This window comes from Anser cygnoides, chromosome 1 (genome assembly GCF_040182565.1).
Source record: "Anser cygnoides isolate HZ-2024a breed goose chromosome 1, Taihu_goose_T2T_genome, whole genome shotgun sequence".
In the NCBI taxonomy this organism is placed as follows: Eukaryota; Metazoa; Chordata; class Aves; order Anseriformes; family Anatidae; genus Anser; species Anser cygnoides.
Window position 1 is genome coordinate 26,862,818 of NC_089873.1, and position 23,931 is coordinate 26,886,748.

Sequence of the window (23,931 nt, forward strand, 5' to 3'; positions counted from 1 at the left end):
GTAAATCTAGCCATGCACAGGGCTCTTTGGAGTCTTTTTGGCAGAAGGTTGACACCTCCCCCTCTTGAAGAAACCTCTGCTGAAAAAGGCCGTGCCTTTGTGCTCTCTCCAACTGGTTCAGGATGGGAGTAGGGTGTTAGGATACCTGCAGTAGAGCCAGCTGTACTTGGCAGACACTTGGGCCACCTTTTGAGAGGCAGCCATGAGAATCGTTGGCGAGCCCCAGCCCCTGGGGGCCCTCCTTGGGCAGCCTGTGGCAGCAGCTGAGGCCTCCAGAGCTCTGTGCCTCCCTCTCCACCGCTGCCCACCCAGATGGGCACCTCGCTTGGTCCCAGGGCCTCAGGTACCGTCCTTCTCCCGTCAGCCCTGCTGAGGTGGCCGGGCAGGGGCCGTGCCGCTGGGAGCATGCTGAGGGCCGGGTTGAGGAGAAGCTGTGCGAAATCTGAGGGGTGAGCGAGGGCGGTGCTGGTGGGCAGGGGGCAGAGCCTGGGCAGGGTGCTGCCAGGCCTTGCCCTGCTCTGCAGAAACCCGTCAGGGGCCTTGGGGGCATTCCTGAGCAGCAGCTCCTGGCTGATCCCGGATCATGGGATGGTCGGTCTGGTCTGCACAACACCAGGGCTGCTGAGGTGACAAGGTGCACCTTTCTCAAGGTGCATCATGAATCTTGTTTCTTTTCTCCCCAGCCACTGCTGAACTTGAAACTGGATCTGCTGGAGCTTCTCCCATGGTATCTACTGACGGATCTTCAAAAAATTTCAATGTTGACCAGGATCCCCTTTGCAGGGCAATACAGGAGTACCGTGATGTTTTAACCAAAAATTATCTCATCTGAACAAAATGCTAGGGAAAGGCACTAGAAATTTTGTTTACATAACATATCTGTTGTTTCCCATCCCGTGGCTCAGAAGCAAAAACATCTTCATTGCAGTTTGAACATAAATTCTATTAAATAGATGTCAAGCACACCGCACTTGTTTTTTGATGTATAGTTGGTTTATTTTGCACTCAAAATAAGAACCGTATCTGTTTTTTCTGACTAGCAGAATGACTTAATCTTGATTCTTGAACTTTACAGAACTCTCAAAGTGTTTCTTATTAAAGTTAGATGCATTATTTTGTTCCACTCTTGTTCAGTGTTTTAACAAAAGCATTCCTTTTGTTCTGTTTAATAATACTTTCATTCTGTGTGTTTTAGTGTTTCCAGTGTTATTTTAATGCTTAGGATATTATTTGATTGGCTTTTTGTCTGCTGCTCCAGTCCTGATGCAGTGAATATTTCTGTTGATGATGAAGGGAAAGTTTTACCACTGTTTAAGCTGGAAAACAGGGCACTTTATATTGCTGTCACTTTTATGTCCCCTAGGCTTAGAAATACCGTGAGTGTGTAGTAGTGCCAAGAAAGCTTTTATGTGGTATGTTGGTTCTGGTATCCATGTTGGTTTTTGTGTTAAAACTTGCTTCAGTTTCAGACATTTGCAGTTGCTAGAGGAACACCTGTGGTGAACCTGAAACAGTCCCTATAGGGAAAAAGGAATATTAACATATCAACCTTCGGTTTGGTCGGTACTTAACACTATTTGTGTGATAGAACAGCTTTTTGTTGCTGCTAACAGCTGATGGTACAGTGGCTGTAGCCCAGGTGAAGGGCAGTATTATGGGACATTTGTGTCAATAAAACAAGCAGTTTTACTTATTTCAGGGAGTTATCTGCTACTGAAGATCAGCAATCTTCATTTCATGCCTACCAAATTTGCTGGCAATTAGAAGATTATAGAACAAATGAAGTCCAAATTCTGGAGAAATAAAAATGGTTGGACTGAGATAAATGAAGACTGGAAAAAAAAAAAAAGTTTTTTTACCCATTAATTCAATAACTTGAGTTATCAGGCAGTGAGGAAAAGCAGTGAATGCTGCTATGACTCTCTGCTCCTTTTTATATTAATACAACAGTTTTGTGAAGCTAATACACTGTATTTAATTCCAGGCATTATGTTCGAACTTGGTATTTAATAAAATTTAAAATCTAATACATGTCTTTGTTTTATTATATTCCCCTTCTTGATTTTGCTTTCCACCTCCTTCCTTGCCTGTGTGACTTGCTAGAGCTTTCCTCTGCTCTCTTCAGCTCTGTTCATGGCTGCGCCTTCAGCCTGGCCTGAGAGCAGGCAAATGGCTGAAAAGAAGGCACACCTCTCTGTCCTTTTCTTCCACTTGAGACTTGAAGCAGGTTTGAAGATCAGGGACTAGAATTGAAGTATTGCTACTAACCACTTTCCAGGCTACTTTTCAGAGCAATTCTGCTTGTGGTCCAAAGCAGACGAGCTTCTGGTAGGCATGAAAGATTGTCAAATCCCACAGCTTTGGATCCCATGGGGAGCTGATCAATTTGTGGGAATAAAAACGTTGTTTTTGCAGAGTTACATCGTTTAAAGGTAAGGAATGGGGTATTGAGATATGCTTGCAGTGATAAGGAAACTTAGCAGGCGACCTTGTAAAATGCACACAACCAGACTCCTTAGAACAATTAGGTGAAAATCACGGTGTTAAGTCAGATAAGTAAAGAAACATTACCAGTTCAAACAGTGAAAAAGTCTAAAGAAATTTGAAATTTAACAGACCGGCAACTGAAGGCCATGCATTATCTGGGAAGCATCAGATAGATTGTGAACCTGGATTACCCACTCAGTGGGGAAACAGGGGATGGGCCTGTCATCAAAAAGTATATAAACTGTGTTTTGGAACCAGTAGGTGCGCTCCTGCTTGTGGGACGCCCGCCATTGCAATCGCGAAGAAATTACTACTTCACTGAGATCCTCGCCTAAGCCTAAGTTATTGGCTACGGAGTGTTTCTCACAGTTTGTAGCCTGCCGACGGGAAAGGTGTTAAGAAATTCCTCTGGCCTTCAGCACAGCGGTCAAAGAGGAGTTCACATGGTTGGAGAGGTGCTGGAAAGTACCAAACAGAAATTTTAACCAGTACCATTTTAAGCAACGAGGACCTCGCGCGGATGGGCTGCAGCGAGGGCTCGCGGCAGGGAGACGGACGGAGCCAACCCCTAACCCCCCCCCAGCACAGCGGCACAGAGCCTCTCGGTCAGAGCCGCAGCCCCGGCCCCCGCCCCCCGGGCAGGCAGGAGCTGTGCCTGTGCCGCCGGGGCGCTGCCGTGCTGCGGGCGGGGCCGGGGTGACGGCAGCCCCCCCACCGCCCACCCCTGGCGCTGTAAGAGCAGGCCCTAGGGGGGCCTTTCTCAGAGTGGGAGGAGTATTTTTGCTCAGAATTTAGTGGAGACAAACTGGGAGAGGGATATCTGCTGGTGATAAGCCATGGGGCAACATGACAGTATCTGAGGGATGGTGTGCTATTGAGCACAGCATTCAAGAAGCATTTGGGCAACGCTCTCAGACATGGCTTAACACATAGTCTCTTCCTCACATTAGAGACCATTTCCACTCTGATCCTAAATATTTTACTTGAAAGAAACAAACCTGCCTTTTCAAACACCTCGAGCGTTTGCACTTCCTAAATTTAAGCTGCGTTTATGCCTGACACGTGTATCCAGGATGAGTTGGGACAAGCGGTAGAAGAAACATGGTGAAAAGCAAGAAGGCTGCTTCCGTTCACTTGATGAGCACACACTTCCACGCACATTGCGCTTGCAGTTTAGTCATAGAAGTCGTCCCGTGTGCTTTTACTGCTAATGATGTGATTGTTAGGAGAAAGGTGGGTCCCAGTCCTATTGACTGTTTACATCTTAATGTGCCCTGTTTTGGAAATCTAGTTCCAAACTAAGTGAAGTTCTATTGTGTGATATTTCCTCTGCAGCATCACACATTTTCAGTCGGCACCAACTCCTCAGCCATAATCACTTCCTGCTTTGGCTTCTGTTCAGCACTGCACCTCACTGCAAAACAGAGCTCCCGTGAATCTGATGTGTAGGTGCAATGGCATAGATAAAATGGTGCTTAAGTTGCAGTAGAAAAGATTTTTTTATTTATTCGAAATGCTATGAACTGAATATGAAATAGTTGTAAATAGCTACGTTTTGGTTTTATAGTTGGGTGGGTTTTGCGCTTTTTTTTTTCATATTGCTTTGAGCACAATTTTGAGAATCTGCCCCCTGTAGCTGAGGTCACTGCATCATCTGCACATTCCATCAGTGCAGATGTTTACCACAAACCACCAGAAGCTCTGGTCGGACAATTTGCAGAAACACCACAGAGCTCAACTGCACACAGGTTTCCATCTGCATCATAAGCAGAGCTGAAGTTTGAACTTACACAAGTTAGAATTCCCAAGCATTTAAACACAAAAATCTGAAGCAAGAACCATAATAATAAAAGTATTTCAGGAAAGAAAGCTTCCATTTAACATTCTAATGCCTTAAAGAATTCCTGATCAGAGCAGGTTTTCTAACAGTTTCCCAGTGTTTCTCGTAATATAACATGCACATTAATTGTATCTGCATTAAAGAGAACTTAGCTATGACAACTTTTGTCCACATTTAACAGGTTGCTATCCTGCGTCTTTCTTTTATGCTGGGCTTCATTACTTCAGTTCCAGCTTTTGATATCTCCACCTGTACAATTTCCACTTCAGTTTCTATGCAATGTGTTGCAATCATCATCTTGGCAAAATATACACTGATACCAAGACGAGATAAAAGTACATTGTAAAACAAAAAAATAGCGATGGCAAGTAGGGTAAACAACTACTAATGGTGTTTTAGAGGACAGAAGTTGTACATACACGGGGCATCTTCATGCACTTGTGCCCCCTTACGTAATGAACACCTTTTGTCTAGAAGTGCAAGTAGCAGGCACCAAGTTCAGTGTGGAGTGAAATTTTTTGGCATCCATTCTCTGGCAGTGTTACTGATGTAAGCCTAACAGCAGCAACACGTTGTTCAGCACAAGTCCCTCAGTTCCTGGAACGTGCTGCAAGGCTCCAGGAAGGAAGATATTACCACCTAGATAAGGTCAGGCTTTTAGCACGAGCAAGTAGTTCTTGGCAAAAGTCTGAATGCTATTTTGTTTTCAGCTTTGATTGCTACTTTAATCAGTAGGGCTTTTAGTTCCCTCAGTATTTCTGCAATGACTGTAAAAAATAGTGTAAAAAAAAAAAAAGAATCCCCTAAACCAGAATATCTTATGCTGTAAGAGGCTAGCAGGTACAAGATTTTCAGGGCGAACACCTGGCTTGTTATTGCCTTCTATCATATGCAGTTAAAATAAGCCTGGGGCAAGTTTCCGTCCCTCAGCTCAAGGCTTGGTCTGTACAGACACCACCTTCTGACACATCTGGCTTTTATGTTTGTTTGGTTTTTTTTGTTTGTTTGTTTTTTTTGCCTGTGAATACCTGATACATTAAGTATGCCTTATTATTTAAACAGGGCAGCTGAGACTGCCTGACTCTAGGACTGCTTGACTCTATAACTCTAAGACTGCTATGACTTCGCTTTTCTGGATCTTTATTGAGCCTGAAGAAATCTCTCCCGCTTAAAAATAATTGTTTAGTTATATAATCTACAAGCTTATTTTCCTGCTTCTAATCTCTAAACTGCAGTGTACTCAACTGGAAAGCAGGAATAAAAACACAAGTAGCAAAAATTAGCAAAGTTGCAAACACTAGTGCCAGAAATGGAGACAGAGCTGGTATTTTGTCTGTCTCCTTGTCTTGTGCTTTCTTTGGTTGGCATCGTGGCTCCTGAAACCCACGGCTTGAAGATGCAAAAGAGAAAGGTGTTTTCAGAAGTACCATCGAGCAAATAAATCTAGCAAGCACAAACCATCTTCACGTTTCATTGGCGTTACTCACATTTGGCATTTGAGTCTCTTCAACTGAGGCTTTTACTTTGTTGAGAACTACCTTCATGGTCATTGTCATTTAACTCCTAAAGGAACATGACAAATACCAAGCCACGGATTGTTAACTGTGGAATAAACTAAGCCCCCTCTCACCAATGCACTGCGAATACCAACCTGGTATTTAGGATTGTTTCTGTATGAATCTGTAGAAGAAAATTCTCAGTGGAGTGCAGTCTCAGCCAGCAGAGGCTAACAGGTGGAATTATGTTGCCACAGGGACAAAGAAACATTCAAACATACAGAACCGGTATGTTTGCTATGAAAATAGTATGCTGATTAATTTGTGATAGATGTATCATTCAAACCACCTGTTTTATCACCAGCTCTATCACATTCTGTTTGATATCCTACAAAATGGGTTGAAAGATAACGACTAACTCCAAGGACTAAGGGTAACAGGCCATAGTTAACAGTGAGGGTACATAAAGTCTGCACTTTCAGAGTAAGTCCTCAAAACAGAATCCACGTTCTTCCAAACCAGTAACCGGCTCGTACACCATGTGATATTTGAAGAAATATGCTTGTAAATGTGTTGACAGTGAGGCAGTGCACATGGACTGCAATTAAGTAAGTTGCCCTTGGACCAAATTATGAATTTAATCAATTATGCACCATTATGAAATCAGGGGGAACTTGTGAATAAAGTTGTAGGGAAATTTTGTGTGTCTTCTTACTGCTAGAGTTGTAACCTCATTTTGTCACATACAGAGCACTGACTCTTTCCACTGGCTTTAAGTGCTGTTCTTGGTTGTGTTCCTGAGCTGTGTTTTACACTTTGTATTAATGTTCACTGTAGATTTTTAGTGGTGAGAGGAGAGCTTAACCCTGCTTCCAGTTAAGTTACTACTTCATATAGCAGTATTGGCTTTCTAGTTATGTTGTTTTTTTCCTTTGCCATTGTTACTTCCACAGATGCAAAAGCAGAATGTGCTGCCTCCGACATCAAAAGACTCACGCAGTATGTGGGAGGAGGAATTGAAGTCAAGAACCCACCTTGAAGATCGTCTTGCTCAGCTTGGCAGGGAAAAGGCTGAGCTCCTAGAACAGGTGAGCCCTAACACCTAGTCAATACCCAGAATTATGTTCACATTTTTGCTGACTTTTTACATACTCAGCCTCTTCTCTTCATATTCAGACCACAAGTAACTGTTGATTTGGGGGTTGTGCAGGAATTGAATAAAAGCCCATGGGGTATTTCTCTGTAAATGCTGGAGCGGTTCTGTTGAGAAAACAGTATGGTTTGAGCACATTGAGCAAGACTGAAGTTCCCCAGTTCTTCATTTAAATTCCTTCTGGTCATCATATAGTCCCTTGATTTTGGGACAGGGTTAAAACACTTGATGTTTCCAGTACAGTGTATGGAGGAGCTGGTACAGGTTTTCAGAATAGCAGGAGCTTAAAATGCTTGCAGAAAAATAAGGAGCAAGTACAAAGTGCAAGAAAAACTGCCAGATCCCTTTTGTTTTGCCTGAGAAGACACCAAAAGGAAGAACAGTGCCTGAATTAGTAAATACTGACAAAGATCATGCAGAGGAGAATGAAACATTGACCAGTTCCAGAAGAGCCACCTTCTTCTTGTTGCAGGTTCCATGAGAAGGTCTTTGCCACCTTCTCACCGTGAAGCCGTAGGAGAGGGGGCCTTTGCTTCAGTGGGGGCATCTCTTTCTGTCTCTCAGTATTGGCCTCTCTGTGTGAAACCTGAAGTGATTTCCTGCAGAAATGTTTGCAGGGACCCTAGTGTTCTGTTGAACTCTGAAAGGGGTGTACTGCAGCTTCTTTGTGGAGAACTCCATCTGCGCATACCACATGTAGATGCTGTCCCTGTGCTGGTTGTGCCATGTGTCTTTTCTGTTTTGAAAGTGTGAGAGTGAGAGAAAGAAAGTGAAGAAGCTGGTAGAGTTGAAACGCCCAGTTGAGGTGCGTCTGGACCAGGAAATGAAAAGAAACATTGAACTGCAAAAAGAATGTCACAGGTATGGCTTGTTTAGTACTTTAAAGAGAGATGCCATAGAGCAGAAATCAAGCTTTATGGAACTTGAGTGTAAAAACAGGTGAGGGTAGCTGTCTGTGAGCACATTCAAGCCTCATGCTAGGTCTTGCAAGGCTCTTCTGTACACATGCCTATGGTTTTACAGAGCTGCCACAAGAACTGCAAATGCAGGTTGCCCTGCAGTTCTCGTGGGAGGGCAGGAAGTCCCTCCTCCATTTATTCCTCCGTTGAGGTGAGAGATGGACCCTCCAAGTGATCTGTGGCACTGGAATGCTGGTTTTTCTCAGTAGCTCCTGGTCTGCCGAGCGTGTTAAAGCCATCTGTATGCTGCTTACGTCTGAGAATGTGGAACAGACTGGTAGTTCCTTCACCTCATTATTTTATTGACTAATTTGCCACTCAGGTGCAAGAGGCTTCTGAACAGAGCTATGAAGAAAATCAGGACGTATGAGGCCAGAGAAAGAGAGTCCCAGTTTAATTTCCAGGGAGAAATGAAGAACAGGTATTCTGAAATGGTCAATGAAGTTGGCAGATTGAGAACAAAGGTGAGTTCTGGTTTGTTTGTTTATATATGGCGTTATTTTCTGGAAATCTGCAATATTATTTTCATATACTTGCTTCTCTGAATGGTGTTGTTGGCTCCCAGGGCAGGATGCAGTGAAGGGATGAAGAAGTTTTCTAACTCACCAGCAGCTGTCTCAGCCCATCTTTCCCTAGCCATGGGCACCCTGAAGTAGAGGTCCAAGAAGTGCTTTTGAGCTGCCGTGGGTGTCTTGTTCAGGTGCATGGAACCCTTGATCTACATTTCCCCTGGTTACTGAGAGGTGCTGCTAAGGCACACGTGTGCTTTAGAAGGTATTGTAGAAGGAGTCAAGTGCCCTTGTGGTGGCTCATTCTTAGTCCAAAGGCTCGTAGCATTCTCGTGGCTTCACTGCCATTAGAAGAGTTCTCTTAAATGACAGGGAATGGCAATTGTGTTTAGGCAGTGTAAAATGAAGATTAAGTTTACATTTTTTTTGTTAGTTCTTATTTTTTGTGAGGGTTTTTGTTTTGTTTTTTGTCTATTTATAAAAGGCAGGAACCTCCCGAGTGTATTTTTAGAAGGTGTAGAAAAGGTGTATTTCTGGGGGAGAAGAGTAAGACAGCATCGCAGCTGGCCTTTGGGACTTAATGGGACATCTGCTATATCCTCCGTATCCTTGCAACCAAACATCAGCTTTGACCTAGAGAGAAAATGCCTTCCTCCAGCAGTTCTGTCAAAGTGGCCTCCTGAGGCACTGTTTCCAAAGCTTTCAGAGTAAGGGCAGGAAGAGTATTTGTTGCTCGTGCCTAGTCCGTTCTGCACTGCAGCGCTTCCCCCCACACACAATAGGCATTCTTTCTGGTGTCTGGGTAGAGGTGTGTTTGATGTCCCATGAGCAGAGGAGCATTTCGGGCAAGAGCGTCCCTAGCGCCTTTCAGCCCAGTCCCACAGGGGAAATGCTGCTGGTTTGGTACCTGTTTGTGGTGTGTGACCTGCTTCAGAAGAACTAAGGAAGGATGGGAACTTGGGAATCCTGTCGGTAATAATGTTAAAGCTGTTCTTCTTTTAAAATACAAGCCTAGCTTTACTTTGATCTTAATACTGTTTCAGAAGATAACAAATACAGTCTTGGTGGCCTTCCTGTTTATGAATTTTCACTGAATTTAATATTTTTTGACCCCTCTACATTTATTTTATTGCTGTCTACAGGTTAGTGAACTTTCCCAGCAGCTGGAGTTGGAGTCTAAAAAATGCATGCAGCTGGAAGCACAAAATCAGGATTTGCGAGAAGAGCTGTCTGCTCTGCGTGGGAATCATGAAATACTGGAGAAGAGCAAATGCCAGCTGAAGGAAGAAGTGGCAAACCTCAGACATCGTTTGGAAACTAATATGGTGGATCACAGCCAAATAGAGCAATATAAAAGAGAGATGGAAGAACGAGCTGGACAAGAAATCAGACAAAAGCTACAAGAAGTCAATTTGTTTTTACAGGTATATTAATTAGTCAGTTTTGCCTTTAGTCTTTATTGCATTATAGTTTTTCTGTCATTTTTTAGTGTTTTATTTATGGTGGCTCATTCTGTGCGTTAGCGCTGTGCTTCTGTCTTTCCAGAAGGGAGTGGGAGAAGGGAAAATGGTTGGGCTAAAGTGTGTTTGTGCGTGTGATGTGCCTGCAGGTTCCCAAGTTCGTAGTCTGCCCATGGCAGACTTAGTTTTGCAGTTCTTAGGGGAATAGCTGTCTAGTGATCTTGTTCTTGCTGTTCATTCTCGAACGAGCATTGTAACTTAGATGGTTTGGCCAGACATACAGGTCTTGCTTTATCATTCTGTGGGGTAAAGCGCTCAGGAAAGAAGTCACTCAAGTTACACAGGCTTTTGTGAAGGAGGCACGAGGGTGGGGATAGGACCCTCATAGTTTCTTTATAGAATCTTTTTTTGTGTAACCTGTTGTGCAGAGATAATGTTCTTTTGGCACTACCTTTGAATAATAGTGCTAAGAGCAGATATCTTTCTGAATTAATTATTTAATGTGGTAGTTCCAGAGATCTGTCTTGATTGCTGATGGTAGTGAGGAGGCACAGTTGCCTCAACTTTGTAAGTTTGGGACCTTGAAATCGAGTATGTGCACCTGTCTGTTGGGGGGGGGGCAGTTCTCTTTTCCTTTATGGTGGTTGAAATTGCATTATCTGCTTCAGACACAGGCAGCCTCCCAAGACAGGTTAGAACAAATCAGAGCCAGCCATCACGCTTCACTGAGAAACCAACTAAAGCACAGAATTAAAGATCTTGAATGCGAGTTGGACAGGATAAAAAATACGCAACAAGACAGTATTTTTCAAAAAGAATCCACACAAGCAGAAGTGGAAAAATACAAAGACCTGTATCTGGAAGAAGTGAAAATTAGAAGATGTCTAGCAAATAAGCTGGAAAGGTAAGTCCATGCTTTTTTGGAGTGGTAGCAAGACATGAAGTGGTAACAAGTTGTATAAAAAACATTGTACAATTTCCTCCTGAAATCCCTCTTCTACGTCTGGTCAGCATGACGTCAGTAAATGTGCCTAAGATGGCATATTACAAATTTTAATTTTTTAATTTTATAAAAAGAGTCCTCTACGACCCTTCCCCTTTTTAAGAACTGCCTTGATTTTGCTTCAGTGTTCCAGCAGTGCTGCCACGGGGCAAGGTGTTACTAGAGTATTTTTGAAGTTAACAGCATTTTAACAGGCATCCTTTTGGCCCCTTCTAATAATGTCCCCTTCTTCTTCTGTTTAAGGCAGAAAAGAGTGATTGCATGTCCTGTCCCACTGTCTGCAAACTAGGAATGCTTAAAGATAGACTTTCCAGGGGGCGGACTCTTGATTCTGTGACATAAAACGATCTTTTTGGCTGCCATTTTGGCAGCATGTCTGAGGTTTGAGTTTTCCTTGGGTGGCGGAGAGAATCCCGGAGTTCTCATGCAGCTGATGCACCTTTCAGAAGAAGCTGTGTAAACATATGGCTTGCTTTCAAGTCTTAATGCTTCAAATGCATTCAGTGCTAAAGTGTTGGTAACTTGCTGCTTTCTACAGGTAGTGTAATTTCCTGGAAGTAGGTTCTCCAAAATCTTCAGATTGGATTACACTCTCATTTTGAACTCTCTTAATCTCTTCTATTTTCAGAAGTTAAATTAAAGTCAAAAGACCTGGAAAGTGGCTTTGCAAAAATATTACAAAGATAATTCTTTGCATGGTTTTAAATGTTTCAGAGCTAATGAGAGACTAGCAGAAGCCAACGCTAAGCTCCTTCAAGAGCGCCATAGAAGCAAATCATTAATTGCAAGCAGCATTGTCGGTGGAGGTCTGGCTGCAAGTCCAGTTCTATATTCAACTGAACTGGGACATCTTGGCAACAATTTGGCACTGAACAGAAGTCTTAGTCTAGGAGGAAGCTTCCTAGGCACAACTGGGAATGCATTATCGTCGAGAAACAGGGTTGAAGCCTATGTGGCTAAGGTAAGCATTGTGAAATGCTCTTCAAGCTACTGTTGAAGAATATCTGTAAGCAAAGTTATGATTCTTAGTATACAGTTAGAATCTATCTATAGTTTGAAACCATAGTCTAATATGCTAAACCAACAGCTGATCATCAAAACATTACACATCTGTGTGGCAGGGATGAAGGCTTTCGGTCATTGGGACTGTACAAAATTCCAGGAGTGCTCAGAGACCAAAAATACTGGCATCTAAATAATGAGCTCTTAACTAATACGTATCTATTTATTAACAAGAGAAAATGTGATAAGGAATGCTGTGGCATCAGAAGTTCCCAGCTAAGCTATTCGTTAAATTTTAATGTACAGTGTGTAGATAAGTGTATGACATCTTTAAAATGGATAACTTTGAATGCAAAATCCCATCAGACATCTTTACTCAAGACACTTTTTCTTTCCTCGCTGATCTTCATTTTAATACTTCCTTTGCTGGAACATGTTTTAGTACATTAATACCAACAAAGGATGCTTCAAAACTAGGATGACAGCAGCATGATTGCTTAACTTCTTACTATATAGTGTATTGTGGGATGCATGCTGTGCCTAGGAGGCATTTGTTTTTGTGGTTCCTGCTGAGTGTTATTACCTGAAATAACCCCTAAATAAAATAAACTATTCTTCAGGAAGTCTTCACAGCTTTCTAATTTTACAGCAATGCTGCAACCTCTACAATAGCTCTGGTAAAAGTAGCATAAAATAGTACAGCCCTAACAGAACGGTGAGCATTATATCAGGAAACCAAATTTGGAGTTTAAAGGCATGAAAGATTTCAGTTTTCATAAACTACTATTTAACATTAGAAGGCTAATATCACTGATGATGCATTTAGCCTTACATTTTGAAGACAGTCATGTTGCAAACTCAGCCAGAAATGAACATCTTACTCTTAACAAGCATAAAGAAACACATGTTCCATTACAGTATAGCCCCTTTCCCCATACCAAGCATATATGTTACAGAAATCAATGACCTTGAAATGGACATGCAAAAGCATCTTGAAAAATCCAGAAAAGTTCATACTGACACATGCTAATTAACCAAAAAGATCAAATCACATGTAAATGTCTGTTTTATTATTATATTTTTATTGTTATTATAATATTTTATTACTATTAGAGCTCCAGTAGTGAGGAGTAAACTACAAGTACTTGAAAAATTCCATGTAAGTCACTACAAACAGTAACTGTAGGAACTAGCAAGCAATTCATTATGTTCTGGAATAATGTTGGCTGAAGTTGGTTTCATAGTAGGACTTGTGCCATTGGAAAAAAAGTGTGTATTTCCATTACAGGAGTAAAGAGATCTTTGGGTTCTGTTTTTTACTTTATGATTTGGTCTGCTGACTCCCAAACTGCTCCCACATTGGCCTATCACTGTCCTGAATTTGACTGAATAAAGCAGATGAAACACACATGCAAGGTTCTTTTAGTGGTCTGCGTACCATAATTTGGGAACTGCTGCTTTAGTCCTTAGATAAAGGCAAGGAATTTCTGCTGCAAGGAGTTTCGGAGGCAAGAGTCCTGTTAATAGGTTCAACAAACATCAAGCTTAAACCCTAACAGCTGTGCCAAAGGCATGGTGACAATGAATGTGAGTGTCTTGACACAGAAAATAATAGTGAAGGCTGCTAAATGCAACCAGTGTGAGTTAACGGAATTATGAAACCAGCTTTTCTCCTGGTAACATGAGAGCAGGAATGCCCTCCTTCTACTCTGTCTCTCAATTGCTGTTCCTTTCTGATTTTGTTTCCTGTCTGCACTCCTGTATTGTAGCAGTCTTTGGATCATTAGCCAATTTAGTTGTTTTATTTACACGTAGGTCATGTTCTTAGTTCTTACTGAAGACTTTTGAACTTAAGGCCGTTGTTCTTTCTTCTTCAACTCTTTAATCAAAAATCTGTTCTTTCTCTTCTCTGCAGCCAGATACATGACAAGGTTTGTAGCCAGTCTTGTTTCATGTGGGGTGGTATTATATACTAGAAATGTTTTTGTCTATATACGCTGTTAGGTTTTGATTAAAACTTACAGATGCATTCACATTTTCCTATTACGGCAAATATTTTAAACTTGTTAGTTTGTCCAAGAGACATGGTCACTGCTGCAGAGTGCTTTTGTGCTTTAATGTATGTTACAGCTTTTGTGGTAGTTAACTGTCTATAAGATATCCTCCGTGCCAGTTCTGATATTCAGAAAGCTCTTGGTAGTAACAGCAATTCGTACATGAAGTGCCAGTAGTGTTCTGACTTCCTCAACTGTGAGTATCATTTCATGGAGTCTCACAGGATCCAAGTTACTCTGCTCAAGCAACCTGTGTGGGTAAATAGTAAGTCAAAACTGCTCTCTGAAAAAGAGTTTTCAAGAAGGTGACTGCTGCAGGGCAACCCAGGGTGCTACTGCCTGAAGAGATGTGCAGTGGGATGAGAAGTACCTCTGGGTAGAACTTGGTGCAGAACAGATCAGAGATCGTTGACCAGTTTTCCAGTTCTGTTACTGTTGTCTGGCAAAAGTTTTTCTGGAATCTGAAGTTGTCACCTTATTGCTCAGGAGGTTCAGGATAGTCAGCTGTGATGGCTTTTCCAGGGGGATAAGGGAGGAAGAACAACAGTGAAGGCACAAGTTATTGTCTTCAACGGTGTATTTTGCCTGGTTTTTCATTCCCTCTTTTGGAAATGACCATGCCAGCTTATTTTCCACTTACTCCTCTTTCTTCAGACTTTCATGAGGATCACAAAGATGTTAACAGAGTATATAAGAAAAGAAGAACTTTCTATTTTCTTGATTCATCTGTACTTGTTGGGGAGGATTTGGTGGGCCTTCTGATCACTGCGGAGGCTCCAGAAACCAATGGAAGTGGTTTTTTCTTCTGAACTACTACTGCTCTGTTTAGGATTGGTCCTGTTTCTGAGCTATCTTTTGGTCTAGGTACTTGGTTTCCTTTGCCTTTTTGTTAGCAGTGTCTCTCTTTATGTGTTAGGCTCCCTTCTGCCCAGGATTTTGCTGCTTCTTTCCCCTGCTTTTAAATAACTAGAGGTTGAAGGATCTGGGGGATCCCCTTCCTTTCTTCCTTCAGCTCCTTGTTCCTTTCTTCTACCTGCGAAGGTACCAAAAAATATCACTGACTGATTCTTCTCCTGGTGGAGATGGTGGATTTGGTTGCAGCTGTCCCTGAGGTCCTGGAGAGAATGCCCTTCCCTCCTCTCTGCTGGTTTGTACCCCACTTCTTTGGCCCTCACAGTGGCCTGTTGCCGCTCTTCTTGTGAGGGTTTGCACAGTTCTTCTCTTCCAGAGATTCTTGCTCTCCCTGGCCTGTTGAGTACATTGAATAGTTTTTCAGTTCTTATCTTTGATACGTTGCTAGGCGAGCCTACTCATTTCATAAAATAAATCCCTGTTCCCCCAGGGATTCAGCACTGAAGTCAGAGAATCACAGAATGGGTGAGGTTGGAAGGGGCTTCTGGAGATCATCTAGTCTAACCACACCCCTGCTCAGAGCAGGGTCAGCCACAGCAGTTTGCTGAGGGTCATGTCCAGCCAGTTTTTGAGCATCTCCGAGGACGGAGACTCCACAACATTTCCTGGTAAAGTGTTCAGCGTTTGACCATGGTCACTAAAATATTAATACAAAAATCCGTATGTTTAAATGCATTTTCCTTTATTTCTACGTCTGCCTCTTGTTCTTTCACTTGGCACCACTGAGAAGAGTCTGGCCCTGTCTTCTTTATACTCCACCCACAAATCAGATAGTTAACGCACACGGATAAAACCCCCTGAGTCTTCTCTTCTCCAAGCTGAACAGTCCCAGCTCTCTCAGCCTATCCACGTAAGTCACATGCTCCAGGCACCTAATTATATTCATGGCCTTCATATTTGCTAATGACACAAATCTGGAAGCTGTATGCTGTCTGTTCCGACAGTCACTTCTATGTGTCACAGACTTGATGGAAAATAATACAGGAGTCATAAGTATCATCAAATGTACACAACAGCATGTAGCGTTTGGGCTGTGGCTCTTTGAAAGGTCTCATTTCTCCCTATGAAGACTTTGCAGGCAGAATACAGGGCAGTAACTTAACTTGTTGGCAGCAAGAACCAGCTTCTAGGGGTGAGAGGGGTAAAGGCTGCTCCCTAGTGATCCGAGCCGATTTCAGTTCGGTAGTAAAACCCACAGCACTTGCTTTGTAGAACCTGCAGCTGCTGCTCCTCGTTTCTTAGTAGGTAGGTAACAAGAAAATAACGTGTTTTTATGTTTTTTACACGTGTAATAACAATAAGGAAAAATACTGGCATGATCTATAGGAGCTCTTTCAATTTTCCATCGTAAGGTGGAAAAAAGAAGAATATTGATGCGTGCTTTTTTGTCCACAATGGAATATATTGGTCCTTCAGCAGCTGCTGTTGCAGCTGTTCTCTTACGAAGTCGCAGAAGTAGGCCTTAACTGAAACGGGCCCCGTGATGGCGTTTGTGCATATCTTACTGTTTGGCTGACATTCCGCTCGTGTATTTGAGGATGGACATTAACCATGCATGCACTTTTATAAAACCACTGTGCTTTCTTCCTCTACTGTTTTTATGCTCAGTTATGATCCAGATGGTGAGTTACCGCGATGTTGTTGTGCTAAAATTAATATTGCTCAGCAATGAGAATGCTACGGCCTGGCTGACCAAGAGTTTCTCTTTGTAAAAAAAAAAAAAAAAAAAATCAACCCCCAAACGAAGACGTCTCTATTTAGGATGATGTTTTCAGTGTTTGACACACATTATACATGGGTTTCAAAACTGGTTTATTTTTTTATTGCAAAAATATAACTGTTGAAATTTTAACTATATATTTTACCTGTAACTCTAGATACGGCGGGAACTGGATGAAAAAATCACTAAAGAACTTGAACAAGGTAACGTGTAATTCTGTTAGCAGTGTTTTTAAGGAAGATGATGATTGTTCCTAATTTTTGGATATAATGACTTGAAAGCTGTCAAGGGCCTGTTCTAAGCACACCTGTTTTCTGCTAACTCTCTGATTTAGAGTTTTATGTGGGAAATTTCCTGCTTACCAAAATACTGCACAGAATGTTCTGCAGTTACCTTGAGAAAAAGAAAGGAAACTGAACTACCTCCCCCACACAGGTGCACTTGACTTAAGCTAAAGCTATCTCTAGTCCTCAGACACAAACAGCAAACATAAAAGAAGCCCTGAAATAAGATTTTTATAGACTTCAGCCATCACTTCTCTTTCTGCATACATTCATTGCATTTAGCACTGAAGCATACCGTAACACATTTTCTGGTGTTAGTTCTTGATTTTTGCTGTCTCTTATTCACTGCTTGTATTTGTAGTTTACACGTTGCAATCTTCTTTGGATGAGCAAGAAGAATCAGTGACAAAACGCATCTTTTCTTCAGGAAAAGTTCATTCAGTAATGTTGAGGCAAACACAGTATGAGGTGGTTGCTCTTAATATGTAGTAAAAAACATGTTCTGTAACATGAGGCCAGGTCTCCAGAGAGAAATTGCACCTCTTTCATGATAATCGTACTGCCAGAGTCACTGCTGCTGTGCCTGGAGCTATTTTGAAGCAGCAAACCCCTGAGAGGATTGCCTTCTGTTCCAGTGTGCTTCATTTATGTATAGTGAGTCCAGCTGTTGCTTTACAGCTCTTTACATTTGCTCGCATGGACACAAACCCATTGCTTTGTATCCACCGGCGTTTTCAAATGTAGTGATGCTAGGAGTCATAGTGTTTGTTTGGTTTGGGGACCTTGTCTCAAGAAGGTGGATGGATGGAAACACAGCAGAGCTTTGTTTTTCTGCTCTCATTGCATATGTGTTCCCATGGAGAAGAGAGGGGTTTGCCAGGGCAAGTTTTAAAGACATCCCACAGAAAACGCTGCGTTAGTTCCAGGCTGGGAGACTTGTCCTGCTTGGACTGCAGTACAAGGTGTTTCCATTTTCAAAGGCAGATCTTTTTCACGTTGTTCACAATGAATATGTAAGCTGTTTTTAAGGGGTAGTGTTCCAAGATCTGCAGGGAGCTAAATTTAGCACTGGTGTAAGCAAGAGTTGTTTGCAGGTTCCCTGAAGATGTTCTGTGTGCAGCTTCTGAAATTTCTTTCACTAGTTTTAGAAATACTCTTGACTGATAATTAAATGTGAAAAACAGTGTTCGATACTGTCTCCCATGACATCCTGATAGCAAAGCTGAGAAAGTGTGAGATAGAGGAGTGGACAGTAAGATGGGTTGAGAACTGGCTGACTGGCCGAGCTCAGAGGGTGTTGATCGGCGGCACATAGTCCGTTTGGAGACCTGTGACCAGCGGTGTTCCCCGGGGGTTGGTGCTGGGTCCGGTCATGTTCAACATCTTCATCGACGACCTTGATGAGGGAATAGTGTCTGCCCTCAGCAAGTACGCCGACGACACAAAGCTGGGAGGAGTGGCTGACACGCCAGAAGGCTGTGCTGCCATTCAGCAAGACCTGGACAGGCTGGAAAGATGGACAGGAAGAAACCAAATGAGGTTTAATAAGAGCAAGTGTAGAGTCCTGCACCTGGGAAGGAATAATCACATGTATCAGTACAGGCTGGTCAAGGGAGGTGATCCTCCCCCTCTACTCTTCCCTGGTCAGGCCTCACCTGGAGTACTGTGTCCACTTCTGGGCTCCCCGGTACAAAAAAGACAGGGATCTCCTGGAAAGAGTCCAGCGGAGGGCCACAAAGATGATGCAGGGCCTGGAGCATCTTCCCTATGAGGAAAGGCTGAGAGACCTGGGTCTGTTCAGCCCGGAGAAAAGAACACTGAGAGGGGATCTCATCAATGTGTATAAATACTTGAGGTGTGGGAGACAGAGGGATTTGGCCAACCTCTTCTCAGTGGTTTGTGGGGACAGGAAGGGGCAATGGCCACAAGATGGAGCACAGGAAGTTCCGCATGAACGTGAGAAAGAACTTCTTCACAGTGAGGGTGACAGAGCACTGGAACTGGCTGCCCGGGGAGGTTGTGGAGTCTCCTTCTCTGGAGATATTCAAGGCCCGTCTGGAGGCCTACCTGGGCAGCCTGCTCTAAGGAACCTGCTTTGGCAGGGAGGTTGGACCCGATGATCTTTTGAGGTCCCTTCCAACCCCTTCGATTCTGTGATTCTGTGAAAGCAAGAGCAGAAAGTCTCGGCCTTCACTTTGTGTTGTCATTTTAACAAACTCAGGTGTGACCTCTTTTAAGTTTCTTCCTAGCCTGCTTCTGTGCTGTTGGCTGTCAGTCAGGGGAAGATTGTGTGGAGAGGTGTGATTTTAATGGGTGTGCTGAACGGCTTGCTGGTCTTCAGGGGTGATGATACACTAATAGGACACCATGGGTAAAGTCTGTGTTGTAAATCTAGCCATGCACAGGGCTCTTTGGAGTCTTTTTGGCAGAAGGTTGACACCTCCCCCTCTTGAAGAAACCTCTGCTGAAAAAGGCCGTGCCTTTGTGCTCTCTCCAACTGGTTCAGGATGGGAGTAGGGTGTTAGGATACCTGCAGTAGAGCCAGCTGTACTTGGCAGACACTTGGGCCACCTTTTGAGAGGCAGCCATGAGAATCGTTGGCGAGCCCCAGCCCCTGGGGGCCCTCCTTGGGCAGCCTGTGGCAGCAGCTGAGGCCTCCAGAGCTCTGTGCCTCCCTCTCCACCGCTGCCCACCCAGATGGGCACCTCGCTTGGTCCCAGGGCCTCAGGTACCGTCCTTCTCCCGTCAGCCCTGCTGAGGTGGCCGGGCAGGGGCCGTGCCGCTGGGAGCATGCTGAGGGCCGGGTTGAGGAGAAGCTGTGCGAAATCTGAGGGGTGAGCGAGGGCGGTGCTGGTGGGCAGGGGGCAGAGCCTGGGCAGGGTGCTGCCAGGCCTTGCCCTGCTCTGCAGAAACCCGTCAGGCGCCTTGGGGGCATTCCTGAGCAGCAGCTCCTGGCTGATCCCGGATCATGGGATGGTCGGTCTGGTCTGCACAACACCAGGGCTGCTGAGGTGACAAGGTGCACCTTTCTCAAGGTGCATCATGAATCTTGTTTCTTTTCTCCCCAGCCACTGCTGAACTTGAAACTGGATCTGCTGGAGCTTCTCCCATGGTATCTACTGACGGATCTTCAAAAAATTTCAATGTTGACCAGGATCCCCTTTGCAGGGCAATACAGGAGTACCGTGATGTTTTAACCAAAAATTATCTCATCTGAACAAAATGCTAGGGAAAGGCACTAGAAATTTTGTTTACATAACATATCTGTTGTTTCCCATCCCGTGGCTCAGAAGCAAAAACATCTTCATTGCAGTTTGAACATAAATTCTATTAAATAGATGTCAAGCACACCGCACTTACTTGTTTTTTGATGTATAGTTGGTTTATTTTGCACTCAAAATAAGAACCGTATCTGTTTTTTGTGACTAGCAGAATGACTTAATCTTGATTCTTGAACTTTACAGAACTCTCAAAGTGTTTCTTATTAAAGTTAGATGTATTATTTTGTTCCACTCTTGTTCAGTGTTTTAACAAAAGCATTCCTTTTGTTCTGTTTAATAATACTTTCATTCTGTGTGTTTTAGTGTTTCCAGTGTTATTTTAATGCTTAGGATATTATTTGATTGGCTTTTTGTCTGCTGCTCCAGTCCTGATGCAGTGAATATTTCTGTTGATGATGAAGTGAAAGTTTTACCACTGTTTAAGCTGGAAAACAGGGCACTTTATATTGCTGTCACTTTTATGTCCCCTAGGCTTAGAAATACCGTGAGTGTATAGTAGTGCCAAGAAAGCTTTTATGTGGTATGTTGGTTTTGGTATCCATGTTGGTTTTTGTGTTAAAACTTGCTTCAGTTTCAGACATTTGCAGTTGCTAGAGGAACACCTGTGGTGAACCTGAAACAGTCCATATAGGGAAAAAGGAATATTAACATATCAACCTTTGGTTTGGTCGGTACTTAACACTATTTGTGTGATAGAACAGCTTTTTGTTGCTGCTAACAGCTGATGGTACAGTGGCTGTAGCCCAGGTGAAGGGCAGTATTATGGGACATTTGTGTCAATAAAACAAGCAGTTTTACTTATTTCAGGGAGTTATCTGCTACTGAAGATCAGCAATCTTCATTTCATGCCTACCAAATTTGCTGGCAATTAGAAGATTATAGAACAAATGAAGTCCAAATTCTGGAGAAATAAAAATGGTTGGACTGAGATAAATGAAGACTGGAAAAAAAAAAAGTTTTTTTACCCATTAATTCAATAACTTGAGTTATCAGGCAGTGAGGAAAAGCAGTGAATGCTGCTATGACTCTCTGCTCCTTTTTATATTAATACAACAGTTTTGTGAAGCTAATACACTGTATTTAATTCCAGGCATTACGTTCGAACTTGGTATTTAATAAAATTTAAAATCTAATACATGTCTTTGTTTTATTATATTCCCCTTCTTGATTTTGCTTTCCACCTCCTTCCTTGCCTGCTAGAGCTTTCCTCTGCTCTCTTCAGCTCTGTTCATGGCTGCGCCTTCAGCCTGGCCTGAGAGCAGGCAAATGGCTGAAAAGAAGGCACACCTCTCTGTCCTTTTCTTCCACTTGAGACTTGAAGCAGGTTTGAAGATCAGGGACTAGAATTGAAGTATTGCTACTAACCACTTTCCAGGCTACTTTTCAGAGCAATTCTGCTTGTGGTCCAAAGCAGATGAGCTTCTGGTAGGCATGAAAGATTGTCAAATCCCACAGCTTTGGATCCCATGGGGAGCTGATCAATTTGTGGGAATAAAAACGTTGTTTTTGCAGAGTTACATCGTTTAAAGGTAAGGAATGGGGTATTGAGATATGCTTGCAGTGATAAGGAAACTTAGCAGGCGACCTTGTAAAATGCACACAACCAGACTCCTTAGAACAATTAGGTGAAAATCACGGTGTTAAGTCAGATAAGTAAAGAAACATTACCACTTCAAACAGTGAAAAAGTCTAAAGAAATTTGAAATTTAACAGACCGGCAACTGAAGGCCATGCATTATCTGGCAAGCATCAGATAGATTGTGAACCTGGATTACCCACTCAGTGGGGAAACAGGGGATGGGCCTGTCATCAAAAAGTATATAAACTGTGTTTTGGAACCAGTAGGTGCGCTCCTGCTTGTGGGACGCCCGCCATTGCAATCGCGAAGAAATTACTACTTCACTGAGATCCTCGCCTAAGCCTAAGTTATTGGCTACGGAGTGTTTCTCACAGTTTGTAGCCTGCCGACGGGAAAGGTGTTAAGAAATTCCTCTGGCCTTCAGCACAGCGGTCAAAGAGGAGTTCACATGGTTGGAGAGGTGCTGGAAAGTACCAAACAGAAATTTTAACCAGTACCATTTTAACGAGGACCTCGCGCGGATGGGCTGCAGCGAGGGCTCGCGGCAGGGAGACGGACGGAGCCAACCCCTAACCCCCCCCCAGCACAGCGGCACAGAGCCTCTCGGTCAGAGCCGCAGCCCCGGCCCCCGCCCCCCGGGCAGGCAGGAGCTGTGCCTGTGCCGCCGGGGCGCTGCCGTGCTGCGGGCGGGGCCGGGGTGACGGCAGCCCCCCCACCGCCCACCCCTGGCGCTGTAAGAGCAGGCCCTAGGGGCGCCGCGAACAGGGCCCGCTGAGAGGGTCGGCCTGGCAGTGAGCGCTGGCGGGTCGCGTGGGGCAGTTCCTGCGGGGCAGGGAGAAGTGCGAGGAGGATCCTCTCCTCCCTTTCCCTTCCCTTTCTCTTCCCCTCCTCTCCTCGGCGACCTCCACCTCTTTGCACCTAGAATTCACCACGATGGGCACCCGCTGCAGCGGCCGGTCCGAGGCGGCAACCCGAACGGAGGAGATGCTGTCTCTCCGGGCTCATGTGGGCACTCAGGTGGATCTCCTGACGGGGGAAGTGGCAGTCCAGACAGGAGACTGCAGGGAGCTCCAGAATCTGGAGACCCACCCGGGTCCTGAGGGAAGAGAGGGCTGTCGTGGGTGCAGGTGTGCCCTGCTTAAGGAACTCCTCGAGCAGGTGGCTGGGCTGCAGCAAGAAATCCGCAGCCCGAGGGGCTCCTGGGAGTCTCTGAGGGTGACAGATAGGAGGTGTCAACCTGCCCCTGCTGATGCCCAGCAGCCCCCTCCTAAGTCCCTGCAAGGGGTACAAGCTGACCCAGCTGATCACAGGCAGTACGAGGGCCTGACTGCCCACAAGAGAAAAGGGGCTGGACCCTCATCTCAGCTGGAAGCAGAAAGAGACGCCTGCCCCCGACACCCGCGGTGCCACCAACCCCCACGGTGTCCCTGGGTAATAGATTTGAGGTTCTCAGGGAGGAAAAGGAAGAGGTTGAGGGTCTGGACAGTAGTCCAAACCTGGGAAGCAACCCTGAGAAGCGCGTCAAGACTGGGAGAAGTACTGAGCATAGGGATAGGGGCCGGACGGGGCACTGCATCACAACCAGTGCCACAAAAAAAGAGCAGAGAGTTTTAGTGATCAGAGACTCCTTGCTGAGGGGCACTGAGGCTCCCATTTGTAGCCCAGACAACCTATCCAGAGAGGTGTGCTGTCTTCCTGGGGCACGTGTCTGACTGGCGGCTAGCCAATGTGACGCCCATCTATAAGAAGGGCCGCAGGGCAGACCCGGGGAACTATAGGCCTGTCAGTTTGACCTCAGTGCCAGGAAAGCTCATGGAGCAGATTATCTTGAGGGTCATCACGCGGCACTTGCAGGGCAAGCAGGCGATCAGGCCCAGTCAGCATGGGTTTATGAAAGGCAGGTCCTGCTTGATGAACCTGATCTCCTTCTATGACCAAGTGACGCGCTTGGTGGATGAGGGAAAGGCTGTGGATGTGGTTTACCTTGACCTCAGTAAGGCTTTTGACACCGTTCCCCACAACATTCTCCTCAAGAAACTGGCTGCTCGGGGCTTGGACTGGCGTACGCTTCGCTGGGTTAGAAACTGGCTGGATAGCCGGGCCCAGAGAGTTGTGGTGAATGGAGTCAAATCTGGTTGGAGGCCGGTCACTAGTGGTGTCCCCCAGGGCTCGGTACTGGGGCCGGTCCTCTT

General features: G+C 44.4%; 2 protein-coding genes across 11 annotated transcripts in view; both read left to right on the forward strand.

Annotated features, from left to right (window-relative positions):
- The window catches only part of ANKRD26 (ankyrin repeat domain containing 26), a 78,174-nt gene extending 70,459 nt beyond the window's left edge, over positions 1 to 7,715 (forward strand). For 8 of the 10 annotated variants that reach the window (XM_066990989.1, XM_066991003.1, XM_066991015.1 and 5 more), the window contains one exon: positions 684 to 965. In XM_066990989.1, the coding sequence (XP_066847090.1) occupies positions 684 to 812 (129 nt within the window). In that variant the 3' untranslated portion in view covers positions 813 to 965. Of the gene's footprint in view, positions 1 to 683; positions 966 to 6,776; positions 6,912 to 7,448 lie in introns of those variants that run through there. The other 2 variants (XM_066991033.1, XM_066991053.1) reach the window with 2 other exon arrangements.
- A 1,375-nt stretch (positions 7,716 to 9,090) lies between these two features.
- LOC136789899 (ankyrin repeat domain-containing protein 26-like) lies at positions 9,091 to 20,229 on the forward strand. Its single transcript, XM_066991196.1, has 6 exons — positions 9,091 to 9,416; positions 9,587 to 9,868; positions 10,573 to 10,808; positions 11,622 to 11,868; positions 16,753 to 16,798; positions 19,948 to 20,229. Exons 2-6 carry the CDS (start codon positions 9,632 to 9,634, stop codon positions 20,094 to 20,096), a joined length of 915 nt encoding a protein of 304 aa, XP_066847297.1. The 5' UTR covers positions 9,091 to 9,416; positions 9,587 to 9,631; the 3' UTR covers positions 20,097 to 20,229.
- Positions 20,230 to 23,931: the final 3,702 nt, after the last annotated feature.